Source organism: Temnothorax curvispinosus, unplaced genomic scaffold (assembly GCF_003070985.1).
Source record: "Temnothorax curvispinosus isolate PA1 unplaced genomic scaffold, ASM307098v1 QBEX01015530.1, whole genome shotgun sequence".
Classification (NCBI taxonomy): domain Eukaryota; kingdom Metazoa; phylum Arthropoda; class Insecta; order Hymenoptera; family Formicidae; genus Temnothorax; species Temnothorax curvispinosus.
This window is the reverse complement of record NW_020225310.1, coordinates 105,726-131,144: the sequence shown is the minus strand read 5'-3', so window position 1 is coordinate 131,144 and position 25,419 is coordinate 105,726. Positions and strand designations below refer to the sequence as shown.

The following is a 25,419-nucleotide window of genomic DNA, read 5'->3' as shown; positions in this document are numbered from 1 at the left end:
CAAGATAAGAGCAAGATAAAAGCAGCCGAGCGGCGGGTGTATAAGCAGAGATAGAAACTGGCGGAAACTTGCGAGGCGGGCGTAAGAAAGGTTGGTAAAAAGCGAGGGGTGAGCGCTAAGTGAACAGCACACGCAGGTGAAGAGAAGAGAGGAAACGGCGCCAAGTGGGAGCAGAGGGGGGGGATGAATCCGGACTTTCGAGAGAATGCTTTTTCTCTCCGTCTCTCTCTCTCTCACCTTCCTCTAGCGAATGTTGAAAACTGTTGGCGATTTCCGGAAGGTTTATCCTGTCCCGCGCGGCGGGCGCAACCCGGCTGTATCTTCTGCATCTTCTCTCCGGGACAAATTTCTCACGGTTAAACATTTATCTCCTTATCGTCACATGCTACAACTTGTATCTCATGCCATTTCCCGATGTTCTCACGAAGAAAACAAAAACGAAAGACAAATATATAGCTTACCTATGGAGAACGGAAAAGGATCTGTCGATCCTAATGGCATTAAGAGAGCATTGATTAGAGTACTTTGCAATCTGTTTAAGCGCAGAGGTACATTCATTGGAAGAGAAATCGATTCAAACGTCTTTATAAATTACAGTAAATATTAATCGAGCCAGTTTTAATCGAGATCACGAGATCTAATCGGATAATTTTTAGAAGAAATATCTCGTTTTTAGCTGAATTTCAGTTGAAAATTGCAAATCAGATTGGTGATTAAACGCAGATATAATTAGAAATAATCATATTTTAATTCGTACTTTTAGTTAACGCTTCATTATAATTGCTACAATCTCCAAATGAAATGTACGCTCCACTTAACAATATAATTATAAATTAATATGTAATCAAGTTAGAAGCGATTGCGAAATGAGAATAATTTGCGGAATTGCTATTGTAACGAACGGAGCACATATGTATATACGCGTGCGTGGGTCCATTTTATATATCGTAAATTATAGTCGAGCTGTCGAATCCAACCGATTTGCATGGAAACATTAAAAAAAAAAACCTATAAATCACATAAATCCTTGTCGCAGTCCTTCAAAAATTGCGACTTTAATAAAAGTGCGGATTATGTACATTTTATAAAAAACAGACGACAGACGCATGAAAAATGCTAATGAAATACGCGAATGCTTCTTGTAATCTTAATTAGAAAAGATCATTATCTCGCACATTTTCTCGCGCTGCTCGCTCACAAATTAATATCGGTCTCGTGTTATCTCTTTCTTGAAATTTTCTAATCTTTAATGAAAATATTTTGAATCTATTCGTATGGCATGGCAAAATCTCCATATGCAAATGCAAAGTTCATTAATGTAAGATAAAGAGACAGACGTGCGACGACGTGAATTTCACATTCGCGACTTAAGCGTCATGGCTTGATAATAGCTATATGAATATCCATCGTACGAAAATTTTTTACCCCCCCCCCCCCCTCGCCATGCGCGCGCGTTAGTCATTGCCCTCGCGTTTGAAATGAAAATCCGCGCAACAGCAAATTTACATGTGTTCAGCGCGCTTTCTGGCGCGTTCTGAAAATGTATAACACCAGACGGTGGACGCACCCGGATTATGCCAAGACTTGCATAAGTTATAACAGGATGGATTCTGGCGATTACGTCGGCCACGACCGACCCTGAGCTCACTTTGCTGCAAGCAAATCCATTTGAAGTCGTCTCCATGGCAAACACGGCCCCGTCCTAATCCCGTATTTTACTTCTTACAATTTCTACTTCTACGAAACAAGCTCCTTCCTCATGCGCAAAGTGCACATTTATGAGATGGGTGTTACGTTTTAAATGAAAGAAGAGGAGTTTTACCGCCGCTCGCTAAAACCTATCTGAAATACTTTGTACTATATATATATCTTCATTCCATTTTCTGTTTCGCCCCGATGTAAGGCCGTTACATCAAGAGCGTAATATTATTTTTCAGTAAATAAATTTTCTCCCTCGCTTTTTGTGCGTTATTTGATTGGTACTTAATTCCTGTAACACTTTGCGAACACTCGATACATTTAATTTAATAATCGCGAGAGCAGACAACGCCGCGAATTTCTAGATGATAAATTATTTCGAGAAAGAATAATGAAGCAGATCAATATGATGAATAACAAGCCGATAACTTTGGTAATTTCGTTGGGCCATTTTTATACGACGGGAGATCCACGCTTTTGGCGTTACATTATTGAACTGAGCAATCGGCAGCACGTATGACAAGTTGAATTTTTTTTTCCGATCGACGGATCATGCTTTAAAAAAGTTACGATAATTTTTGCGGACGTAAAACGCATTCCGTCGTCATCCATATGTCGAGGTCCAGCGATTTTCATTTCCCTCTTCCTTTTCTTTAGGGACCGTTTCGTCCCGTGGGCTTCGGCCCGCGTGGAAAGAGCTTAATTATTTCCAACGATCGGGGCACAATGCGCCTGAGGTTGAATTCTAACGACTCGATGGATGCCGCGAAATACGTGCTTTGCGTAGTCGAATCGCGCGGGATTCGACTTGACCTGTGCTACAACCCTATACGCGCGCGCGCGCGCGCGCTCGAGAGAGAGAGAGAGAGAGAGAGAGAGGAGCCTGCACAATTGAACAACCGGCTTTAATTGAAGTCGTGACCGCTGTTACGCTGCTACGATTATGTCCGCATATGGTAATTCATTGTGAAGCTGCAATGTTTCGAACATAACATGTAGCGACACAAAGACGCTTCTCAGTTTCGAGATTCTATAGCTGGGGCGACGAAAACTTTGATTCAAAAGACTTTCCCATAATTAAAAAATTTTGTATGTTCCTTTCCTCAATTCTCTACGTTACGTGACAAAAAGAAGAATTGGGAGATATGTTCATTGCCGCGAAATAATTTTAGCACGTTAATTTTAACGGCAATCGAGTTATTACGTATAGATAATTCGTTACTATCGGAGGCAGCGGAATATCGGAGTAAAGTACAAAAGTATATCGAGTTAGTATAAGATCGATAATAATTCTATTTTACACAATTACATTAATTCCGTGTCTCTCTTGCTTAAAGAGTTTCTCTTAAATCTTAAATTTTGAATCTTCAATAGTTTTATAAAAAAAAATACCTATGTTTAATTTTCCAATTCCTATAGTTAAACGATAAGAACTGAAGATAAAATATATTTATAGTGTGTTTTGATTTAACAATGTCTCTGCTCTTTTTTGCAAAGTGCATGCGAAACAAGAGCTCTATTCTTGTAATAGTTGCGAATAATCGCATTGGTTAATATGCAAATGGTTAATTGCGAATAATCGCATTTGAAAATTTCTAGAACGGTATTCTGAATAATCGTAAATACGCAATTTTCTTTTCGCAATGTTATAAATGGGTCATATTTTTAAAGAAAAATACGTTCAACGAATATAAAAACAAAAGTTCTTAAAATAAAGAGTAAAATTATATTATTAAAATTTAAATGTAAATTCTAATAAGTTAATTAAAAAAATTACTTGTGTGAGTAAATATTCAATATTCAAAAAATATGAATATTGAAGATATTATATTTAATGCTCCCATTATGAACGTATTATGAAAACATGATAGATTTCGCAGAGAGGCGAAAAATTTTCCACAATATACAACACGATTCTTTTGAAATATAACAGATAAGCATTTTATTTGATTATTTCGTGTTTAAATAGAACCACAGCAAAAAATTTAATACAAATTATTGAACCATATTTAGTTCCTTAAACATGAATATTTGCAGTATATTCCGCAACTAAAGCAACTATTATAAAACTATATATAATAATGAAATAAATATTAAATAAAAAGCTATCTGTGCATAAGTTATAGTACAAATAAAGGAATAACTTACGATTAAAGCTAATTCATGTAAAAAGATGGCCAATTTTCGAGTAAAAAGATGTTATAAAATTACTTTAAAACAAATATTTAAATTATTATATAAATATTATAAAATTTATTAATTCAATTACAAGCTAGCTGTTTACGTTTCAAGCCATACTTGGCGTAAACAGCTTATAATTTATTAAACATTTGCTTTAAATTAATTTTCTAACATCTGTTTCATTGCTCGAAAATTGGCCGCTCTCTTTTACATAATAGTACGTTTTTTGCAAGTGAATTATATATCGAATGGATATTGGAAAAAAATATTTACACTTACGTAAGTTAATCAATAGTCTTCCATAATATACATGAAATTATTCATATAACAAGACAAGAAATTATGAGCTAATAAATAAAACTTCCTAACACATTAGCAAGAATAATTAGAATTAAAACGAGTTGCCCGACTAATTGCCTTCATGACTGTGTGAGCGCATATGCGCCGTGTATATTGTCCAATATTTAATTAAATATGTGATTAATTAGCTAAAGGTTCTCGATATTAAAACTAACGAGTAAGAAGGAAAAGCGGGCTACGAGAATCAAGATTATTTATGAACGAGTTTACGTTATGTAATATTCAATTAATAATTTAATATAAATCGTACGTTTCGACTCTACTTTAAGTCATCTTCAGCGATCCGGTGATAAATTTATTAATTAAATATTACGTAATATAAATTCAAATAATCGCGTTTGACTCTTATATAGCCACTCGTCCAATATTTGTAAAGAAATCGTATATTTTCCGATGTTAAAATATAATTCAAAGGCATTGAAAAATGTAAACGTTTGCTAATGCAAATTCTGTTAAAAAAAAAATCAGAGCACATTTCGACCATTCGAAATATGCGTCTACTTACGTAATATCGCGAATGAGTTCAAGAATAGAGCTCCAGATACAGATGTAACTGATGCGAAATGATTCGCTCCCAGGACGCGAAGCTGGCGAGGATAACTGAAATGTCCCTGCTGGTGAAGAAGTACAGTCACGAAATACAAACAGATCTCAGATAATTGAAATGCTTCCGGAGTCGCGAGCGAAGAAGGTAGGAGGGGGTCGTCGACGAACATTTCCTTTTTCGTGCTATGTAAATTGGATTACCGCGAGCGACCGTTAGATATCAGTGTCGCGCGCGCGAAAAAAATCAAATTGCCCTCGCCGGTGCACCGCTCGTTTCCCTCCTGGTCGACGCGACGCGGCCATTAAACATTCATATTCTCGCGGGCGTAAACTTTAAAATTCTGTCATGAATGTCGAACTTTTCCTTTACCGCGCGGCGTCGCGCGCCCCACTGAAACTTCTGCCCCGACTTAAAGATCGTGAAATGCCGCCCGGTAAAAGAGGGGTAGTCAGAATTTCTTGGCTCTTATGTAAAGAGAGAGAGAGAGAAAGAGAGAGAAAAGAGAAAAAGAATTAATTCGCCGCTAATTCTATTTTCGCGCACTGAATTTCTACTTAACCAGTTGCTTTTTAAATAGTCAGCTCAGAAAAGTCTGGCAACATTTTCCTTATCCCGTATTATTAAAAATTAATTAAAAAATATTAATATTATAGTTTCAAGATATTATCAAGATATTATTAATCTATAAGTATATCTCCTATATTAAAAAAAAATTAATTTCTGGCAGTAGCACACATATTTTCTTTATGCGGTATTATTAAAAATATTAATATTAATCTAAAATAAAATTTATTAATGCAAGTGCATGTATCTTATATATTAAAAGAAAATTTATTTCTGATAGTAACACACATATTTTCTTTATGCGATATTGTTAAAAATTAATTTAAAAATATCAATGTATTAGTTTCAAGATATTTCTAAGATATTATTATTAACGTAGAGAAAGAATTTATACTTTTGAATCAAAGAAAAATACGAACTAAGAGTTTCTTACATTTACGAGTTTTCAGTCACTTTACTATTTAATTACGTTACCATTTCCGAAGTGGATACAATAAGTTTCTATACCACTTTCGCATTTAGAGAATCTTGATTATAGAAAACATCGCATTATATAAAACGCTGTGATCTACGACGGCAGATAAAGAATTGACCGTTTACCTGTAGGTCCGCCCGCGCCGTTGGATTTGGACAGTGGAAGCCAAGGATAACAAGGATTCATTCTCCGACGCGTCGTTTCCTTCATCGATCGTGTCGTACATGCATGTCGCATTTATGTCTCTCACACACATGCCCGTCGACGACGCTCGACGTACGCGCGATATGTGTATCCAGAGAACGTTCAGTGCTGACGAGAAACGGCGCGAAAACACTGCCGGGCGACATTTTACGCTCTGCCGCCGCTGCTGCCATCGCGAAAGTAAACGCGGTTAACTTCGCGCCGGTTCGGCCGACGCGACGATCGCGAACGTTCGTCGACATAGCCACGAACAGATTCGGCTGCCACGCGCGTTGTTTTTCGCACGAACGATTCCGCATCGCTGTCGGGAACGAATATACCGAAGCGAAGACACTTGTCGCGTTCGCGCGTTTTGAACCGGCGAAATAGACAACGAGAGACGCGACGTCGCACCGAGCGTCTCTCGTCTGCGCGAGCAGCCTGGAGCAACCGTGCCGCGAGTCGCGTGAGCCCCGTAGGGCGTGACGTCACGATGCGCGGCGTGTTTAACCTGCGCGCGACGCGCGCGGCATTTGACGTAGCAGTATTTAATTTGTTCAGCAGCCGCGTAGATCGCGATTGTAATAAATATGATGGTGCAATGAAATAAAATACTTTTCGAAGATCGTGACATTACTAGTTTTACATGTGTAAAACGAGTAAACGAGGCTGATATAGCATTGTTAAGTAGAAGGATCCATTCCGCCGCTGCTGAAAATTTCAAGAATCCCTTCTAGTTCGCTCGCTGTCCGCTAGATCAGCGTTCGAGATGCATTTAGAACTCCACAAGAGTAACTTTCTCGAGAGCGTTTTCCAGTACGCCTTGTAGAATATATAGAGTTGTAGAAGAACTTTCTCTCGTACTTGCTTCGGCAGTACATATACTAAAATTGGAACGATACAGAGAAGATTAGCATGGCCCCTGCGCAAGGATGACACGCAAAATCGTGAAGCGTTCCACATTTTTTGTCAAAAATTATGAGGATTATTGAACTTTCTTTTAAATTTATTTTTGAATCTAACACGCGTGTGTGTGAAATCCTTAATTTTTTTCTTTAATTACTTAATTTTGACTATTTGATACAATTTTAAATGCGTTTGTTTTACAAAATAGCCTGTTACTATAATTTTTTAAATAACAAATAAAAAAATGTGATGTATATGTGAGTATAATGAGACAAATAAATTAATAGATTTTTAGTGTAATTCTCGAGCCCGTTACCATTACATGACCGAATCCTAATGCAAGATGACACATAAAATCACAAAATAATTCACATTTTTTGATAAAAATTATGATGGTTATTAAACTTTTTTTAAAAATTTAAAATTTAACACGCATGTTAAATCCTTAATTTTTTTCTTTAATTACTTAATTTTGATTATACTTGATTGAATTGTAAATGTGTTGATCTCACAAAATAATCTGTTAATTTTTTTAAATAATAATGAAATGATTATGCAAAAAGATATAAAATACAAAAAGATGAAATGAAGATGGAATAAATTTGGACTTTAGTGCATTTTTGATCGCCACGTGACCGGAATCGGAATACCGGATCGAAACTTGGTCCTCTCACTCCCCTCTTCACTCCACCGGAGTCAGCAGTCCGCCCTCCACCGTCACCGTCACCACGTTGAAATCTTCGACCACGCTGTGACCGTAGGTTATGGCAGTTTCGTAGTATGGCATTTTGATAAAATCGATAAAATAATTTGCCGAGATATTGAATTAATATTACAAAGCTATTTTCAACAGTCTTATTATATAATCGAAATTAACATTTCGGTATTAAATTATATTATACAAAATTATAATTTATACCGCCCTATTGACGCCACGTGGAGGTTAGAAACCTGAAATTGTTTACACAGTAAGTAGTACATAATTTTATATTAAAAATATTAAGTACCAGCTGGAGTATTTATCATTTACAAAATATAATTTAAAAACATATATGTTGCAAACGGTTGTCGAATAAAAGATCTGTTAAACAGTTTGTAGGCTAGATGGGTCGCAAAGCAAAATTTGATAAAGACTCCAAGGTTCCCAGTGGTCATGGGAGGAAGGCGAAGAAGCAGAGCGATCCGACATTCCCTAAGGGAGTCCTAAGTATGAAAAGATAGTAATACATTTTTGCTGATATTTCTACGAAATTATATGTGAAATTAGCTAATCTATCGGTTCGTGTTACAGTCAAGGAATCTAACAAATTAGGTCACCGGCAGATGCAAAGAGCAAAGAAGAGACTATTGAAGAATCAACAGCTGAAAGAAAATGCGAAGAAGTTACTTAAAAAGAAAACCAATATGGAAGAACAGATACAGCTTAAAAATGTATGTTTCTCGTTTATATGATAAATGTCTGTTATTACTTTGTCTACAACTTTTATATAAATAATCTTTTAGTTAATCGAATAAGAAAGCCATTTTTGGTTTAAGCTTAGATCTATAGCAGCTCAATATTAATTTCCGTGTATGTGTATTATTTATAATACATATACATATGTTCTAACTTATTAAACTGTGCACCGATCACCATCGGACTTGAAACACAGTTATTGTTGGAACAATAAATCCAAGTCCGACAGTGATCGGCGCGCAGTTTAATAAGTTGGAATATATATGTATATGCATTATAAATAATACACGGAAATTAATATTGAGCTGCCTTAGATCTAAGCTTAGACCAAAAATGGCTTGTATTCTTATTCAATTGTATATCATAGCGGTCTTGTTTTCTCTTATTATTAATCTTTTATTTAATTAATTTTAGAAGGAAGATATATTAAAGCAGCAGAAACAAAAGAAAGAAAAGAAAGTAAAATTTGTCAATGACAGTTCTCACAAAGATGACGAGATGGAAATTCAGTCTGATTTAGGATCAAAACTAGAAACAAAGGTAAAGCAAAGTAAAAAGAAAAAGAAGATAAAACAAAAAGATGTAACCAGGAATATAGGAAGTGATAGTGGCAAGAATCATTACAGTGAAGATGATGAAAATAATCAAGTATCCAAACCAGGCAAGAAAGCGAAACAAAATAAAAAAGTGAAAGGCACGAAAGCTAAGACCAATGTGGAACGGAAAAATGATAGTAATAAAAGTAATGATAGTGAGGATGAAGGAATTGAAATATATTCTAGTAATCAAGTATCCAAACCAGGCAAGAAAGCGAAGCAAAACAAAAAAATGAAAAGCATGAAAGCTAAAATCAATACAGAAGGTGAAAATGATAGTAATAAAAATAATGATAGTGAGGATGAAGAAAATGAAATATATTCTAATAATCAAGTAGCAAAACCTGGTAAGAAAACGAAACAAAATAAAAAAGTGAAAAGCACGAAAACTAAGATCAATATAGAAAGTGAAAATGATAGTAATAATGAGGATGAAGAAATGGAAATATATTCCAATAATCGAGCCAAAGTAGGCAAGAAAGCGAAGGAAAGCAAAAAAACTAAAAGCATGAAATCCAAGACCAATATAAAAAGTAGAAGTGAAAGTGAAAGTGATAATGATATGTTATTTAACGGCAATGATGATGAAACTGAAGAAGATGAAAATGAACAAATGGATGAGGAAGATGAAGAGAATACGAGCGAAGATGACAATCAATTGCTCTCTACAGCAAAATCAAAGAAAAACTTGAAGAAAAGGAAACAAACATTTATGGAGGATAACACAGAAAGTGACAGTGAAGAAATGGCATCCAGTGACGAGGAGGAATCTGTTGAAGACGAGCAAATGGACGAAGATGAAGAGGAAAATGATGAGAGTGACGATGATGATTTACTTCCAATAGAAAAAGCTAATAAGAAATTGAAAAAGAAGAAAGAGAAGGAAGAGTGAGTGAATTTTCAGTTACTTTTTTTATACTATAATTTTTCTTTTAAAGATTTTTCAAAATACTATTTTTATACTAATTTTTCTCTTGATGAATTTTTTTTATTTTTTATTAAATAGGAAGCTTGCCGAGGAAGAAATGGATGATATGATGGCACATCAAAGTGTGTTCTCTTTTCCGACTGAGGAAGAACTTGCCAATGTTACTAGCTTAAAAGATATTCAGCAACGAATACGAGATGTCATTATGGTATTGTCAGATTTCAAGAGATTGCGGGATGAAAATAGATCGCGTTCTGAATATACCGAACTACTCCGACGGGATTTATGTACATATTACAGTTATAATGATTTCCTAATGGAAAGATTGATGCAAATATTCCCGCTGGACGAGCTATTAGAATTTTTAGAAGCGAGCGAAGTGCAAAGACCTATGACTATCCGCGCGAATACTTTGAGAACGCGACGACGTGATCTAGCTGAGGTAGGTTTATATCTATATTATAGACTAAATCAATATTATTTTTGTATCCATAGTAATTTACTTATAATGTCGAATCTATTTTCAGGCCCTCATCAACAGGGGTGTCAATCTTGACCCAATAGGAAAATGGACAAAGATTGGTCTAGTGGTGTATTCCTCACAAGTGCCTATGGGCGCAACACCAGAATATCTAGCTGGGCATTATACTATACAAGGTGCTTCCAGCTTCTTGCCCGTAATGGCATTGGATCCAAAAGAAAATGAAAGAATCCTCGACATGTGCGCTGCACCAGGTGGTAAAGCCTCGCACATTGCTGCTATGATGAAAAATACCGGAACGCTATTCGCTAACGACGTAAATAAAGAACGATTGAAGGCTGTCGTTGGCAATTTCCACAGGCTCGGTATTGTCAATTCTATAATCTGCAGTTACGACGGACGAAAATTCCCTACGGTAAGAAAATCTTTCTTCCGTTATTCTCTATAGCTCGCTGTAAAGATTATGGTTTCAAAATTAATGAATGTGACAATTTTCAGATCATGAAAGGCTTCGACAGAGCTTTGTTGGATGCCCCGTGTACAGGTACAGGAGTAGTCGCGAAAGATCCCAGTGTGAAGGTGAATAAGGCAGAAGTGGACATCCAACGCTGTTGCACATTACAAAGAGACCTGTTATTAGCTGCAATTGATTGTGTTAATGCGCGTTCGGAATCAGGTGGTATTATCGTTTATTCCACTTGCTCGATTCTACCGGAGGAGAACGAGTGGATTGTCGATTACGCTCTTAAAAAGCGCGACGTCAGGTTACTGCCTACCGGCCTGGAATTTGGAACCGATGGCTTCACGAGCTACAGGCAACATCGATTTCACCCCTCGCTGAAATTAACTAAACGGTTTTATCCGCATGTACATAATATGGATGGTTTTTTTGTAGCAAAACTGCAAAAATTCTCCAACAATGTTCTTAGTCAGAAAGTTGTGGAGGAAGAAATGTCCGATTAAAATTTTCTTAAAAATTTGTTCAACAATTTTTTTTATAATCAGATTACAGGAATGCTATTATTACATACAATTATTATTATAGCATTACTTTATCTCATTTACATATGCAATTTTTGTTAATTTTTCAATAGTAATGAATAATAATGGATAATATAAAATATATATGTATATATAGAGAGAATTCACATTTTATATCACATGTGTATATAAATACACAGCTTTTTACAATTACTTCACTCATCATTAATATGTATATTGCCTGTTAATAATTGGCGAGATAAAACTGTTATGAAAAGTTACTCGTGAAAATAAGGAAATAATATTTATAATTTCATTACATATTTTCATTGTTATACATTCATCAGTGGAAAAAAATACTTTTTAATTGTTTCTCACAAAGCCTCTTCACTTCATCTATAATAAACAGAAAGGTTATTAGGCAATCATGAGTTCAAACGCATAGAATATATTGTACTTACCATCAATTTCTATAATACTCGCACTTTTCTGCTGTATGACAACAAAAAATTCTCTCAAATTAGACAACTTTCCAATAACCCAATAATCACTTATGGTCTTTATAATTATTTCTCCGGCTTCCTTCATTCTAAAAGTCAATTGATTAACAATAATTCTCATTAACGCATGTGTTTAATGAATTTTGGAAATGTACCTGTTCCTATCGTTGTATATATCAGTAATGATCCTTAATACCTCAGGTGTGGTAAGTACATTAGAGCAACGTCTATTATCTAAATGTATCGTACTTTTGTACGCTAAATTCAACTTATTAAAATACAGATACTTCGTACACGATTCCGGCGTGACTATTACATGTTTAGAGCATTGCTCAGCTACAGAGCTAACTAATGTGGTTAATTGTGGCCCCAGAAAACTGTCTAAGCTTTTGAAGAAATCAATTAATAAACTAGTTTTCTCTGGAAAGTAAAAAAAAAAATATTAATATTTTAATTTTCACGTTGATAAAACAATGTAGTTAATAATAGTTAATATATTTTAGTTTTGACTTACTATCGACGAAGAGACATATTGTAGCGCTTAGGGCTCGATACACTACTAGGTACAACGACACAGGTTTAGTAGAGTAGTTGATAAAAACTTTTGGCGATTTTCCAATTAAACTGGGCTCGTTAACGCTAGCAGGTCCGGTAACAAATCTAAAACAAAATATTTTTAATGACATTTTTACTGCAACCTCCATTTAAATTGCAACGAAAGTATAAAATCTGTTCTTACTTTCCATAGTGTGAAGTAGTGAACGGTGAGGGAGAGTTTCTAGGTATTGAGCCTCCATGCAACTCTTTCTCAAGATGAGCCGGCAAAAGAGTACTCACTAAATAATTATAAACCACTTGCATGTCCTCGGGTTCTAAGCCGCTCCTAAATCACACGTCGCATAAATTTTGTATAAAAAAGTATTCAAAATATGCTTTATGTTAGAGAAAGAATGTATTGCCTTGACTTACCAAACAACTTGGTCATTATAAAGAAATGCTGTGTATTTTACTTGTGTAAACATAGCTTCTACAAGATTCATAAAGCATTGCACTTTGAGAAACGTAATCTTGTCAAGAGGTAAGAATTGTAGACCTTGAAAAACGTCTAGTATATCACTATTACTCAGTTTTAATGAAAGTAGATACTGAAACAAATCGAAAGTGAGATAAAGTAAGGATACGTATCCTAGCATACATGTGTCTAGCTTATTTAGTTTACATTTAATAAACAAATGTGCATTTGCTTACTCGTGAATAAAAATGTTCCAGTTTAAGCTTTAACAGCATCACAGAACCACATTCAGGATCGTTAATGATAGTTTCAAAGGAACCCATGAATAATCTAAACATCATATATGTCTGCTTTAATATAGCTTGGCAAACACTGCTGGATATCTCGTCATTCTGATACTTATTACCGTCTCTTTCTTTATAAATGTATGGTACACCAACAATCTGTAGAATATCAATATAGTTAATTTGTAACTCACCCTAATTGAATTAAATGATTACTATTCATGTTGCCCTATCTGTTATAACATCTTAAAGTACGTTAAGTACGTACCATTACCATCCAGAAATTAGGCTCTGGTTGATAGTATATCTGACGTGTTTTGTGTGTATGGCAATAGTCACATGGCTGCCCAGGGTTGAAAGATCTGTAATATGATTTCTCTCGTGAGACCATTCTTCATGGAGATACATAATTGCGATACATACTCTGTAAACTTGATTATCGCTTCGCTGAGCCCTATGTTCTTGATTTGAGCATCGAGGTCCTTCTCCGGATAGTAATACAATATCTTCTTTTCCTCCTAATAAAAAAAAAAAAACATGTTTACATCACAGGCAACTTATTTAAATTAGAAAAATATCACACTCTGCATACATATCCCTGTATACTTGCCTCTCCCTCTTTCTTCGCATAAGTGCCATTAAAAATGTAAAAGTGTTCCAACGTGATCTCGGGCTTGGAAGTCATTCTATGAGTTTAAGTGAAGTAATCAAGCTATTGTAAACAGTACAAGAATTCCGTTCATTGAGACATGTCAACTGATAGCTGCTGAAAACAGGGATCTTGTCAAAAGGATTAGTTGATCCTGGCTAGATCCTGGAGACCTCACTCGATAAAATCACCAAGCTCCAGGCTCCAGATTCAATTGTGTATGTGTGTATGGCATGTGCAGAGAGAAAGAAACCTCAGAAACCTTAGAAACCTGAGAGAGGCCATCCCTGTCTTTTTACTGGGGACGCATTTTCCGACGCGTCGCCTGAGAAAGTGCGCCTCAATTACGTCGTTTCGCTCGGTAACTGCACATGGTTTGCGTCCGTGCTAATGGTTTGTGTCCGAACTACCCAGCTGGAGGGGATATGCTGGCTGCGGCGCGGCGGCCGCGCTCGGCGCCCGGCAGTTCTTGCGACGCATGATTTATTGTTGCGTATAATTATGTATAATCTCACTTGAGAAGGACCCAATTGGGGTCGAAACGTTGTGAGACAAATAAATAGAAATTGGCCAGTTGAGTCGCTTAATCTCGATTATTTTAATATTTATCTTCTTCTTTTATATTCATAGTAATCCGTTCTGAAGAAGACTAATTATAATAAGTACAGTCGAAATGTTACCCATGTGTATTGTTTATTTAATAAAGTGTTTTTATTTTTATCCAATATTCTTTTGTTGTTGCTTGTAATTTAGCCGTAATTTGGCCAATTAAACATGCATAGGTAAAATAAATTTAATAAGAGTAAAAGAACATTATAAACTACAATTATTTCTCATAATTAATAATATAATTATTGGTATGCATTTAAATATTACATGTAAATATTATTATGCTAAAGTAAAAGTTTTTAATGTAAGACTTTTTTAGATAGAAAAGCATATGTATAAAACCGTGATTTTTATACATTACATTTGCGAATTTTAATTTTTAAGTTTATAAATATTTATTTATTTAATTATATTTGCAATCTTTATATATTTATAAATTTCTTATATATATACATATATATTTATTTATAAATATAAAAATTAAAATTTGTAAATATAAACGCAAATGTAACGTATAGCGCATCGTCAATTTGCCAACTCGAGACTCGGCACTCGGCGAGACACGAGACACGAGACGCGAAACCCGTCCGAAATGCGTGACATCGTGGTATGTGGTATAGCCGGCGCGTGCTAACGGCAACGCCGCGCCGGCAACGTCACAGCTCAAGAGAAAAGGAGACAGCAGATCGTATGTCTGTCCTTCTCTCCCCGCTCGAAGCTTGCCGAGTCGCCGAGTGCCGAGCGTACACGGACAGGAGAGGGGTTTGCGCGACCAGCATATCCCCTCCATCTGAGTAGTTCGGACACGAACCATAGCACGGACACGAACCATGTGTGTACCGTTACCGAGCGTAACGACGTAGTTGACGTCCACTTTCTCAGGCGGCGCGTCAGTATACGTCCGCTGGAACGGAATGATCCCGGTGGGGTGGCCGCTCTCAGGTTTCTCTCTGGTAATAGGCGTGTCGCGTAGTCTGAAAAGTTAACGGTCGGTCGGTTAGAGTGGCTCTGATAGTACTAGATGCGATAAACTGGAGGTCGCTGAATGTATGTATGTATGTACATACGTACATACATACCCATATATATATACTCATTATACTCCAATATCTCCACAGACACAGACAGACCTCTGCCTGCCTCTGCCTGCCTCTGCCTTTGCATACGTCATCTTTTTACTGAAAATCTTACAAAAACAATAAGAAGCGGCAACTTGACAGCTTTAAGGTAATTAAATACGTTTGGTGCTTTCAATTGTACGAATATTATATTAATGAAAACATTCAGATATATCATAATGATATAATCAAGTATAGAGATAACTTGAAACATCTAAAATGGACTATTTGCCTTACAGATGATTACAGACGTACAATTAGCTATATTTTGCAACATCCTGGGAGTTGCACTATTTTTTTTAGTATTTCTCTTCCACTACATAAATGCGACGTACACGAAATGAGAAATGAAGACGTGTGTTATTCGAAAAAGTCTGCTTGTGATGTAACCTAACCTAACCTATGTATTGTTGGATCAATGCGACCACGGCGACATTTCTTTCACATTGATCATAAAATATAATTCAATATGTTACTTAACAACTTGAAAGTGTCAAAACACTTGATTAAATATCGCATGATAGATAAAAAAATTGTGCTTCTCAGTTTCATATGAATATTTCTAGAAAATAAACCTTACATTATATACTTTTACTCAAAATACTCTGTTTTTGTTTTTCACATATAAATCTTATTTTTAAATAATATATAAGCAATGTATCAGCAATAAGACATTTTCATAAAAAAAATATAATATTACACAAATACAGAGCTATGACTTTTCACAGTAATTTTTATGTATATAAATATATATATGTGTATAAACAACGTTGCAAACTCATCAATCAATTTTAATTATTGCTTTACATTTACAATATATACCCTCTACTTTGAACGATACATTTTTCATGTCGAATCGTTGGATTATTTCAAGTTGAATGCACTTGAAGAAGAATTGAAATATGCAATCGTAAGTTTTAGCACCAGTCAGACAGTCGCTAAGGATGATGAGATACTTGAAATACGTTGTTCTATTAATTTCATTGCAAAAGCTGTATTACACACATATATAATATATTAATATATAATATATAATAGTAATTTTTTAAATTTATTAAGACGTGAAACTCTTTTTCGTCTGAATTATATAATATTTTTGTAAAAGTGACGAGGCATGGCAAGTATGCCAAGTATAGAGGGAAAAAGTGGAAAGTGGGAGTGCAAATCCCACCTTTTATTAGCATACATACAAGATAGTCGTACTTCGTAGGGTACCCTGGTAGGGAGCCGTCGCCGCCGCCGCCGCCGTAAAAAATATACGCGTTGAAATAACACTCGAGCGTCTTCAAATGTGGATTTATTTGTGTCACGTTCTTGAGCTTTACAGCTCACAATTAATTTTATGTTATTAATCATGAATCATGATAGGGTCACTTGACTCGAATACGTGCCGTTTGTGTATTGAAATAATAAAATTTCATGTGATTTTACCGCTGAAACGTGCGTGTTTCAAAGATAAAGCATTTTAGGTATAATCTCAGGTGGAATAATAATATCATGCAAAAGTGCTTGTTTCACATCACATTTACACTTGTGTTATCTCTGACGAATATCTTACGGCTTACGCCGCTTACGGAATTGAAATATTATAATATAGATCGATTATCGACTAGGTGACTGATTGTGAGTTGACTAGCTAGCTCCACTCCAAGTTGGCGCGATTTGCAACACGCAGTGTTCGATTGAAAATAAACAAAGTAATAAGTATATATATATATATATATATATATATATATATATATACATATACATTTAACACATATAACTTATATACATATAAACGTATAAATTTGAAAAGGAAGAAAATAGCCGTTTTCCTTTTCTCTCTCTTTTCATCCTTATAGCTTTATCCTTATCCTTATCTATCCGAAAATCCAAGTGCTCTTCAGTTAATATAGTAATATTAATCTTGAATGGGTGATACGCGCCGCATGTCTTCGGGCAAGATCGACGGAATGCTGTTGATATTTTTGTTATTTTGTTGTGTACGTTCTACTATCCAAGGGTTTCGTCTTCAAGAAGCTTTGGATACCGCTGGATGTCTAGCGCTATGTAGAAACGTAAGTTGACTGAAACTTTATTCTATATATAGTTGCATACAAAAAGAATTTTGGGTGGAAATAAATGAGATAAATGGTAAAAGGACGTCTTATGGAGTTATATTTCGCAAGTTCGATTATTCGTCATACGTAGAATTGGTTTACATCGCCTGTAACATATCTCTGAATTTCTAATAAATTAGCTTGGAAGAAGCTACGCAGAGAGAGAGAGAGAGAGAACAAAAATTCTGTTGCTGTGGCAACGTAAAACTCAATTGGACCTATATCGCGCGATATAAACCGGTTAAACCGTTAAACGGTACCTATCGAGACTATCGAGAGAGAATTGCTAATTTGCCAATAGGAAACTGACAGTCGTGAGGCTCATATATGTATAATATATCAACATCCATGCATGTGAGCGAAAATATTTCTAATCTATTTCTTAAATACATTGACCAAATACATATCTTTAAGAACTAAAGAGAGAAAAGAGCTTGATTTTCTAGAAGAAAACCTAGTCTCTCTCTCTCTCTCTCTTTTCTAGAAGAGTTTATCTATATGTCGAGTCTATACAAAATAAATAACGTACCGAAATAATAAGTATACGCGCGTTCATCGGGACACATTTTTAACACATTTTAGACGTTTGTTTTGACACCTGTGTCAATATATATCATTGAAAAGTAGACCGACAAGTATGTACATACATGGCATACATGGCATACACGTCTAATCGCCACGTCGCGTCGCGGCGGGCGTCGCGTCGCGGTCGAATCGGACTCGACTTGCACACAATGTTCAGTTTTCTTTAAATAAAGGAAGATTTACAATTTCCCTCCTTTAACGACTTTGCGGTCAAAAGCTGCAACATTGCGACAATAATGGCAATGTACAATATTTCGCGAACGACACCGTACGCGTAAATATTATTTATAGCAACGTACGTATCGTAAATATGTAACATAAATATAAATGCGTATCGAAATTCTCATTAAACTCTAATCTGCTTTTACTAGCTTTATTTTAATTGAGCTGAAATGAATTGTAGACACACACACACACATACACACATATATATATAATGGCAAAATGTTTACTGCTGTACCACTATTTTATATGTATATTGTACATATAAGCTATATCGAAAGAGAAGAGTACAAGGCGGCAGACGGTAGACTGCATAATACATCGAGTTGTTTTAAACATGTTTATCTCCTTTTTCGCATTTCCTTTGCACTTGTAGAAAGTCATGCTCGCGAACTATCTATAGATTATAAAACCTTTCAACAAACAGTTTTCAAGTGTTGCTTTTTTCTTTCCTTTCTTTTTCTTCTTTCCTTAGCAATTTAACGATAAAAGTTAAGTTTTCAGCGCGTACCGCGTACCGCGTACGTTGATTGTCGCGTTAGACATATATATATATATTACACGCGACGACAATGCGCGCATGCAATTCAAGCACGTCGAACAATTCGAGTGGCGAAAATTAAGCAGCGTGTGGCAGCGTGGACGCGTGGACGTGCGGACGTAGACGATGACGATGAGGCGTCAGTTTATCGGTTTATCGCGCGTTTAGGACACATACATAATATATCCTAGGCCATGCACCTAGCCGAGACAACGATAATAAAGCGATCCACGTGCGATATACCTAATACATATATATACTATATGCGACGTGCGACGACCTTGCGTCTCAGGTAAAATCGCCACGCTCTCATTACATTAAATTAAATCATCCGCGAGCCGCGAGCCGCGAGTATGTATAATGTACATACATACGTATTATTTGATATTATACATTATCACTGAAATCAATTCGGACGAGTCGATCGACGCGCTTTGCAAGTCAAGCCGATAAAGCCCCTTGCACAATACCAGGCAACAGGCAAAATAGGAACAAAGAAATAACAAAAAAATCGTTAATTACAACCTAAAAAATTTGAATGCTACGATTTTGGTTAGCAACAGACAATATATAGGCACAGAATTTCCAACGTGACGGAAACTCTGTGTCTATTGCCTGTGTCACTGGTTTATTCTGCATTTATATATGATTTCTGATTTCTATTCCCTGATGTTGCCTAGCATTGTGCAAGGGGCTTTAATCGATCGATATACCTAAATCAAGTAAAAATATCTAATTCTAAATAAATATGTAATTAATATTAAGTAAATATGTCATTTTAGTACTATATCAAATAAATATTTTTTTGGATCTAAAAATTTTTTTTTTTTTTTTTAGTGCAATATATGTATAATTATTTTCAAAACATTATACAAATGTTTAATTAAAATAATTGCACTAAAATAATTATATGTATAATTATTTTAGTGCAATATATGTATAATTATTTTCAAAACATTATACAAATCATAATTACAATAAGCATATTATATATTTTTTTTTATTCCTTACCTCCTTGTTTTTTAGAAGTCGTGCCGAAATCATTGTTCGCAACCTACAGGCGAGTTTGAGCGTAAGTTATATAAACTTGCACGCGAATTAATTGTTTAATTAAAAGAAAGCTGACAACACCTCGCTTGGATTATACACTGCATACATTATTATACTCAATACTGCATACATTAAAGTTGTTTTGCGACATAGCTTATCCGAAAACGAAGGAGGAAGCTGGCGCAAACGTAACTTTACACTGCAGAGGAATGAACGCGCTAATAATTAAGCATAATCCTGGAAGCTACGTTATTCAACAAAGCGTTTCCGTCGACGCTTGGGATACAGCCACAGTGGTAAATATGCTACCTTTAATTACAATTTTATATGCTACTCTTTGAACCCTTAATTGTCACCCTCACAACCCCCACAACCTTCACAACCCTCAAAATTCTTTTACTTGACACGAAAGGATCGAACGTGAGAAACATTACATGTATAGAGAATGGAATATAATTTTTAAATAGTTTAGGATATACTATATGTATAATATATATGTTAGACCTACTCCCGTGCGCGCGCGTTAACAATATAATATCAAGCTAGAAACAGATGATAAAATTAACGCGATGGCGTTTCTATTTTCTATTTGTTTTCAATTAATTCACATTCGCATAGTCGCACCTTTGCACTTTTCGCAAGAATCACGCCAGAATCAAAAAGAAATATTTCTTAAATTCGTTCGCGTACTCCCCGTACATTATATATTACATATATATCGCGTGATGCGTCTTAATTGTTATCAATCGGTCGAAAAACTTAAGTATATATATATATATATATATATACATACTTAGAGTCCTCTCGATTACGAGCGGCGCTTATGCGTTTTTGCCTCTCTTTACAAGGCAGATTTCTTCCATAGAGCAACGGCGGATTGTCGACATTTTCAAACTTGACACCAGACACGCTTTATCGTTATCGTTTACACAGAATAACACAGCGCGGGTTTTCATTAGCTGAAACGTCGGATTGGTTTTCAACTTACGCAGGTATTATTATCTCGAATCAAAATCTCTTTTACTTTGGCGTAACATTGCGCGTAATTTAATCGCATAACAGCTAGGCGCTGTATTTATGTACGAATATGCAGTATTCGAGATCGATTATAAGCTTGCGTTACAATTTCCTCTTATCAAGCGTCAATTATTAAGATCAATATTTGCAGTTGATTACCAACCAAACCAAATTCAACATATTTCGCTTGTAAAAATTGAAGAAGAAAGTAACAATGTGTGTCAACTACGAGCCGAAATTATTTTTGAACCTGTTGAAGGTAACACGCGCAATATAATATATATATTAAAAACACGCAACATATGCTTAAACAATTTCTAGTTATGTTATTATTATACATAGCAGCATTGTGATTATTATATTTTTTAGACCAGAGCTGTAACTATAATATATTGTCTTGGTCGGGAGAACATGATTTGATCAATTTTGATTTAAAGAAGGTGAGAGAGAGAGAGAGAGAGAGAAAGAGTGTGTGTGTGTGTGTGTGTTTACGTATTAACATAAATTTATCTTAATTTTATCAAATTATCAGTTATTGTTCATACATGTCTTTTCAGCCTTCAGATTTCCATTTTTCTCTTAGACACTTACGGTACAATCAGAATAATACTATATCGATCCGATCGAGTAACGATGACTTTTCTAAAGTTAGTAATGCAACAATGTTTACTTTCGTCACTCCATCGTGTCTAGAAATTCATCACAACTTAAGCGTTTGCGGTATGTACATATGTAATATATATAATAATCCCGAAGAGAGAGAATAATGAAAAAACTCATTGTATACTTTAGCGGATAGATTTTGAAAACATTTTGAGCTTTTTTATCAAAGCTCAACTGATTTAAATGTATAACAGATGCTTTTCTCGATTACATATATGTAGCACCTGAAAAGGTAAAAGGTTTGCGGACGGAGTACATTCGAAAGCGAAGTGATGGATCGTATGATGTTGCAGTTAATTGGAATAAACCCATTCTACAGCCAGACAATTATACGTTACAATTTGACTCATCGTTTCAACTCAAACCGCGTTTACTAGTTGTATCTGGCGTCAGTATATCTATTCGCGTGCTAAGTAAACAATTCTTTTAATTATAAAAATACCAAAAGTCAGAAATTTTTGCTTTTTTTTTAATAGGATGCGGTCAAAGCTCTCTTCTCGAACGTCGATGTGAGACTGCAATACGAAATCAGTATTGTGGCAGAATCAGCAGGTGGTGTAAGTTTAAAATCGACTATATCCGGAAGTATCGATAAAGCATCAGGTAGGCGTGCAGTAGACATAATAATCATGGCATTTCCATCAGTCACATATCGAATAAAATTGAGACATTTGGATGAGACATGTGCGACATAATATAGTTGCAGAGCTATCTTATCGCGAGATCATTGTAGCGTTATCAACATTAGTGATTGTTGCGGTGGTGTTTGGAATAATCTGTATGCAACGTCAACGTCGTAACAATAAGAAGCATAAGCAAACTAATATGGAATATATGCATTTTGAGGTAAGCTCATCGATAAATGATGATTAGTGCAATATTTACCTGGATGGCTAATTGTAAGATGATTGACGGTTGACTTTTTGTCGTACAATCAAGTTTAGTACAATCAACTCTTGGTTAATAATTTTATGTTAGAAATATTACACAGCTTTGTTATTAATAATTATAATTAATCTTTCACCGGATGTTAATCCCAAAATTTATTTTATTATACATATTCTGTTTTATTATTGAAATAATTTTCCAATTATCTTAAATCCAAAGCGATTGTCTCAGATTTTCGTAATTTTGCGTTCAACAGGGTTCTATGGATTCTCTTAAGAAACCTTTAAAGCGAGATTATGCAGTAGATAATAGCGCTACTCTTTTGCCTCATGATAAATTTCAACTTACTCCACAACAGCTGAAATTTAAAGGCATATTAGGCAGTGGGGCGTACGGTATTGTCAGACTTGCCTCATTGCAAGATGAATTTGGCGCTATCGCAGATGTAGCTGTTAAGATGATGAAAGGTATTTGAATAATACATGTAACATGAAACAGAGAAAAATCTGTTTATGTAATAATATTGTGTGTAATATGTAATACGCCGCGGCGTAAGGCGCATATTCACCATACAAGAGAAAACGTATATAAATACGTCCATATGCGTCCATATACATATAATAATTACACATGCAGAGAAGCATGAAAATTATATGGATGAACAATTTTATTCCCATTATGTGCAGATAATCCAACAGTAGAGGATATAAGAAATTTTCATCAAGAGATTTCAATGATGAAATCTGCTGGTCAGCATCCAAACATAGTATCTTTAATTGGATATTGCACTTTGTACGATAAACCTTTATTAGTAGTGGAATATTGTAGCAAGGGTGATTTACAAACGTATTTAAGGACGGTGAGCTGCATCAAAAAGTATATATAGTACGGTTATAAATACTAAATTGAAAAATGCATTATAGTTTTGTTTCGAGTACGTGCTTTGTTATATTTAATAAAGCATGCACGAAAGCAATCATTCCATTACATTTTGTTTTTAGATTTGGCAGAATTTGGTGAATGCCGTATTCGAGTGTAGGACTCATTTGAAATCCAATACGATATCTGTTGCTAATGAGAACACAGAGAGAGATCAAGGTAATACATGACGCACGTTACATATATGATAACAATTTCAAATGTTTTTTCAAACAAAGGATTTTTCTATTATATAGAAAAATGTGTCTCCAACTATAAGAATACGCGTACGATCGCCAATTGCTTATACGATATTCAGCAAGGTAAATCACACAGACAGCACGTGGATATAATTATACATACAGTGTGTAATTCTTCTGTCAAAATGTTTTTACAGATGTGATAAAATATACAGAGAATGTTACTTCTGCCGATTTATTGAATTTTGCTAGACAAGTAGCTACCGGAATGGTAGGTCATGCCAATATTTACAATCGCTGTATCAATTACTATTAAGTTTGCAATAGTGAAACAATATATGCCAGATATCCACTTTCCTAATTCTGTTATTTCATATAAATCAGAATACAATGGATGTTATGTTTAGGAATTTTTATCTTCCAATCGGATAGTACATCGTGATTTGGCTGCTCGTAATGTATTAGTGCGACCAGATAGAGTGGTAAAAATTTCAGATTTTGGTCTTAGTCGGGATATCTATCGAGAGAATGTTTATCGAAAGAAAGGAAATGGTAAATTGCCTTTAAAGTGGATGGCACTCGAGGCTTTAACACATCAAATATATACTACTTACAGCGATGTGTACGTATATTCTATTTCACTACACTTATATAAACTACATTATGCCATCTACTTGATTGTCTACAATGAAATTTTGGATTATAGATGGGCTTTTGGTATCTTATTGTGGGAAATAGTTACTTTAGGTGCCATGCCTTATCCTGGTACTCCCACAAATAGAATTTTGCAATTTCTCAAATCCGGATATCGAATGGAGAGACCACCCAATTGTAGCCGAGAATTGTATGCATGTTATAACATTATAATTATCTAGATTTTTTAAGTATATAAATTTTCAGTTTTATACTTTATTGTTTTTCCTTTTTTTTCCCTTTTATCTTTTCCAGATACAGCATAATGTATTCATGTTGGAATATGAGACCGCAAAGTAGACCTACTTTTACAGAATTGAAACAAAGCTTGGATAAATTGCTCAGTGATTATTCGGAAAATAAATACTTGAGTCTGTGCGATGTTTTATATGAATCAGCCGACGAAAGTAACGAGCCAAGGTCGATTAATGCACGTTAAATGGAATTAATGTAGAAAGCACAACTATTAATTAGCTCATCAAGCTCGTCGAATTTTTATTATGTGCAAAATCGTTTATTTTCTAATTATACATACAATAATTTGTGGTATATAATTTCTTATTCTTGTATACGTGTGTGTGTGCGTATGTGTGTGAGCGCGCGCGCGGATATACAAATGTTACTTGCAATTAAAAAAGAACTCAGTGATAAATACATCAACTTGGCTGAAGCTCTTTCCTATTTATTTGCAATTTTTAAATCATTAATTATATCTTTGTACACAGTATATGCTGTAACTGTAATGCATATTCAGAATTTATACAGAACTTACGATATATATATATATATATATATATATATATATATATATATATATACGCGTATTTTGTTTTAGTTATTTCCTTTATTTTTTCTAGAAAAGACGAGACTGTATAGGAATAAAGTACTACTAATAATTATATATTTTGCTTCATAAAATTTAAAAGTCAACATTGCCAACAAATTGCCTTTATTTCTAAATAAACAAATTACGAATTTAGCAAAATTTAACAATTATTTGCAAGTATGTTCT

General features: G+C 34.9%; 4 protein-coding genes and 1 non-coding gene across 6 annotated transcripts; 4 read left to right on the top strand and 1 right to left on the bottom strand.

Annotated features, from left to right (window-relative positions):
* Positions 1-6,868: 6,868 nt before the first annotated feature.
* On the top strand, positions 6,869-6,975 carry LOC112465832. Its single transcript, XR_003042070.1, has one exon. It is a non-coding gene; the product is annotated as a U6 spliceosomal RNA (small nuclear RNA).
* A 651-nt stretch (positions 6,976-7,626) lies between these two features.
* On the top strand, positions 7,627-11,442 carry LOC112465823 (25S rRNA (cytosine-C(5))-methyltransferase nop2-like). The gene is made up of 7 exons (XM_025033570.1): positions 7,627-7,882; positions 8,007-8,121; positions 8,206-8,345; positions 8,785-9,854; positions 9,973-10,336; positions 10,422-10,790; positions 10,874-11,442. Exons 2-7 carry the CDS (start codon positions 8,019-8,021, stop codon positions 11,336-11,338), a joined length of 2,511 nt encoding a protein of 836 aa, XP_024889338.1. The 5' UTR covers positions 7,627-7,882; positions 8,007-8,018; the 3' UTR covers positions 11,339-11,442.
* A 93-nt stretch (positions 11,443-11,535) lies between these two features.
* Positions 11,536-14,020, bottom strand: LOC112465824 (vacuolar fusion protein CCZ1 homolog). Its single transcript, XM_025033571.1, has 10 exons — positions 13,763-14,020; positions 13,576-13,670; positions 13,421-13,514; positions 13,105-13,311; positions 12,826-13,001; positions 12,596-12,739; positions 12,371-12,516; positions 12,012-12,276; positions 11,818-11,945; positions 11,536-11,752 (listed from the first exon to the last, which is right to left on the bottom strand). The coding sequence occupies exons 1-10, from the start codon at positions 13,835-13,837 to the stop codon at positions 11,700-11,702; spliced, it is 1,383 nt and encodes a 460-aa protein (XP_024889339.1). The 5' UTR covers positions 13,838-14,020; the 3' UTR covers positions 11,536-11,699.
* A 1,515-nt stretch (positions 14,021-15,535) lies between these two features.
* LOC112465821 (dolichyl-diphosphooligosaccharide--protein glycosyltransferase subunit 4) lies at positions 15,536-16,131 on the top strand. The gene is made up of 2 exons (XM_025033568.1): positions 15,536-15,637; positions 15,768-16,131. Exon 2 carries the CDS (start codon positions 15,768-15,770, stop codon positions 15,870-15,872), a length of 105 nt encoding a protein of 34 aa, XP_024889336.1. The 5' UTR covers positions 15,536-15,637; the 3' UTR covers positions 15,873-16,131.
* Positions 16,132-17,288: 1,157 nt separating this feature from the next.
* LOC112465820 (tyrosine-protein kinase receptor torso-like) lies at positions 17,289-24,970 on the top strand. Of its 2 annotated transcripts, none has more exons than XM_025033567.1 (18): positions 17,289-17,588; positions 20,005-20,050; positions 20,182-20,324; positions 20,894-21,020; positions 21,197-21,304; positions 21,415-21,485; positions 21,603-21,765; positions 21,930-22,096; positions 22,185-22,311; positions 22,415-22,554; positions 22,853-23,063; positions 23,283-23,455; positions 23,598-23,694; positions 23,772-23,837; positions 23,912-23,985; positions 24,122-24,336; positions 24,421-24,558; positions 24,663-24,970. In XM_025033567.1, exons 1-18 carry the CDS (start codon positions 17,442-17,444, stop codon positions 24,844-24,846), a joined length of 2,397 nt encoding a protein of 798 aa, XP_024889335.1. In that variant the 5' UTR covers positions 17,289-17,441; the 3' UTR covers positions 24,847-24,970. The 2 variants fall into 2 exon arrangements, with proteins under 2 accessions (XP_024889335.1, XP_024889334.1); XM_025033566.1 differs by having other exon boundaries at positions 22,409-22,554.
* The last annotated feature ends 449 nt before the right edge of the window (positions 24,971-25,419 follow it).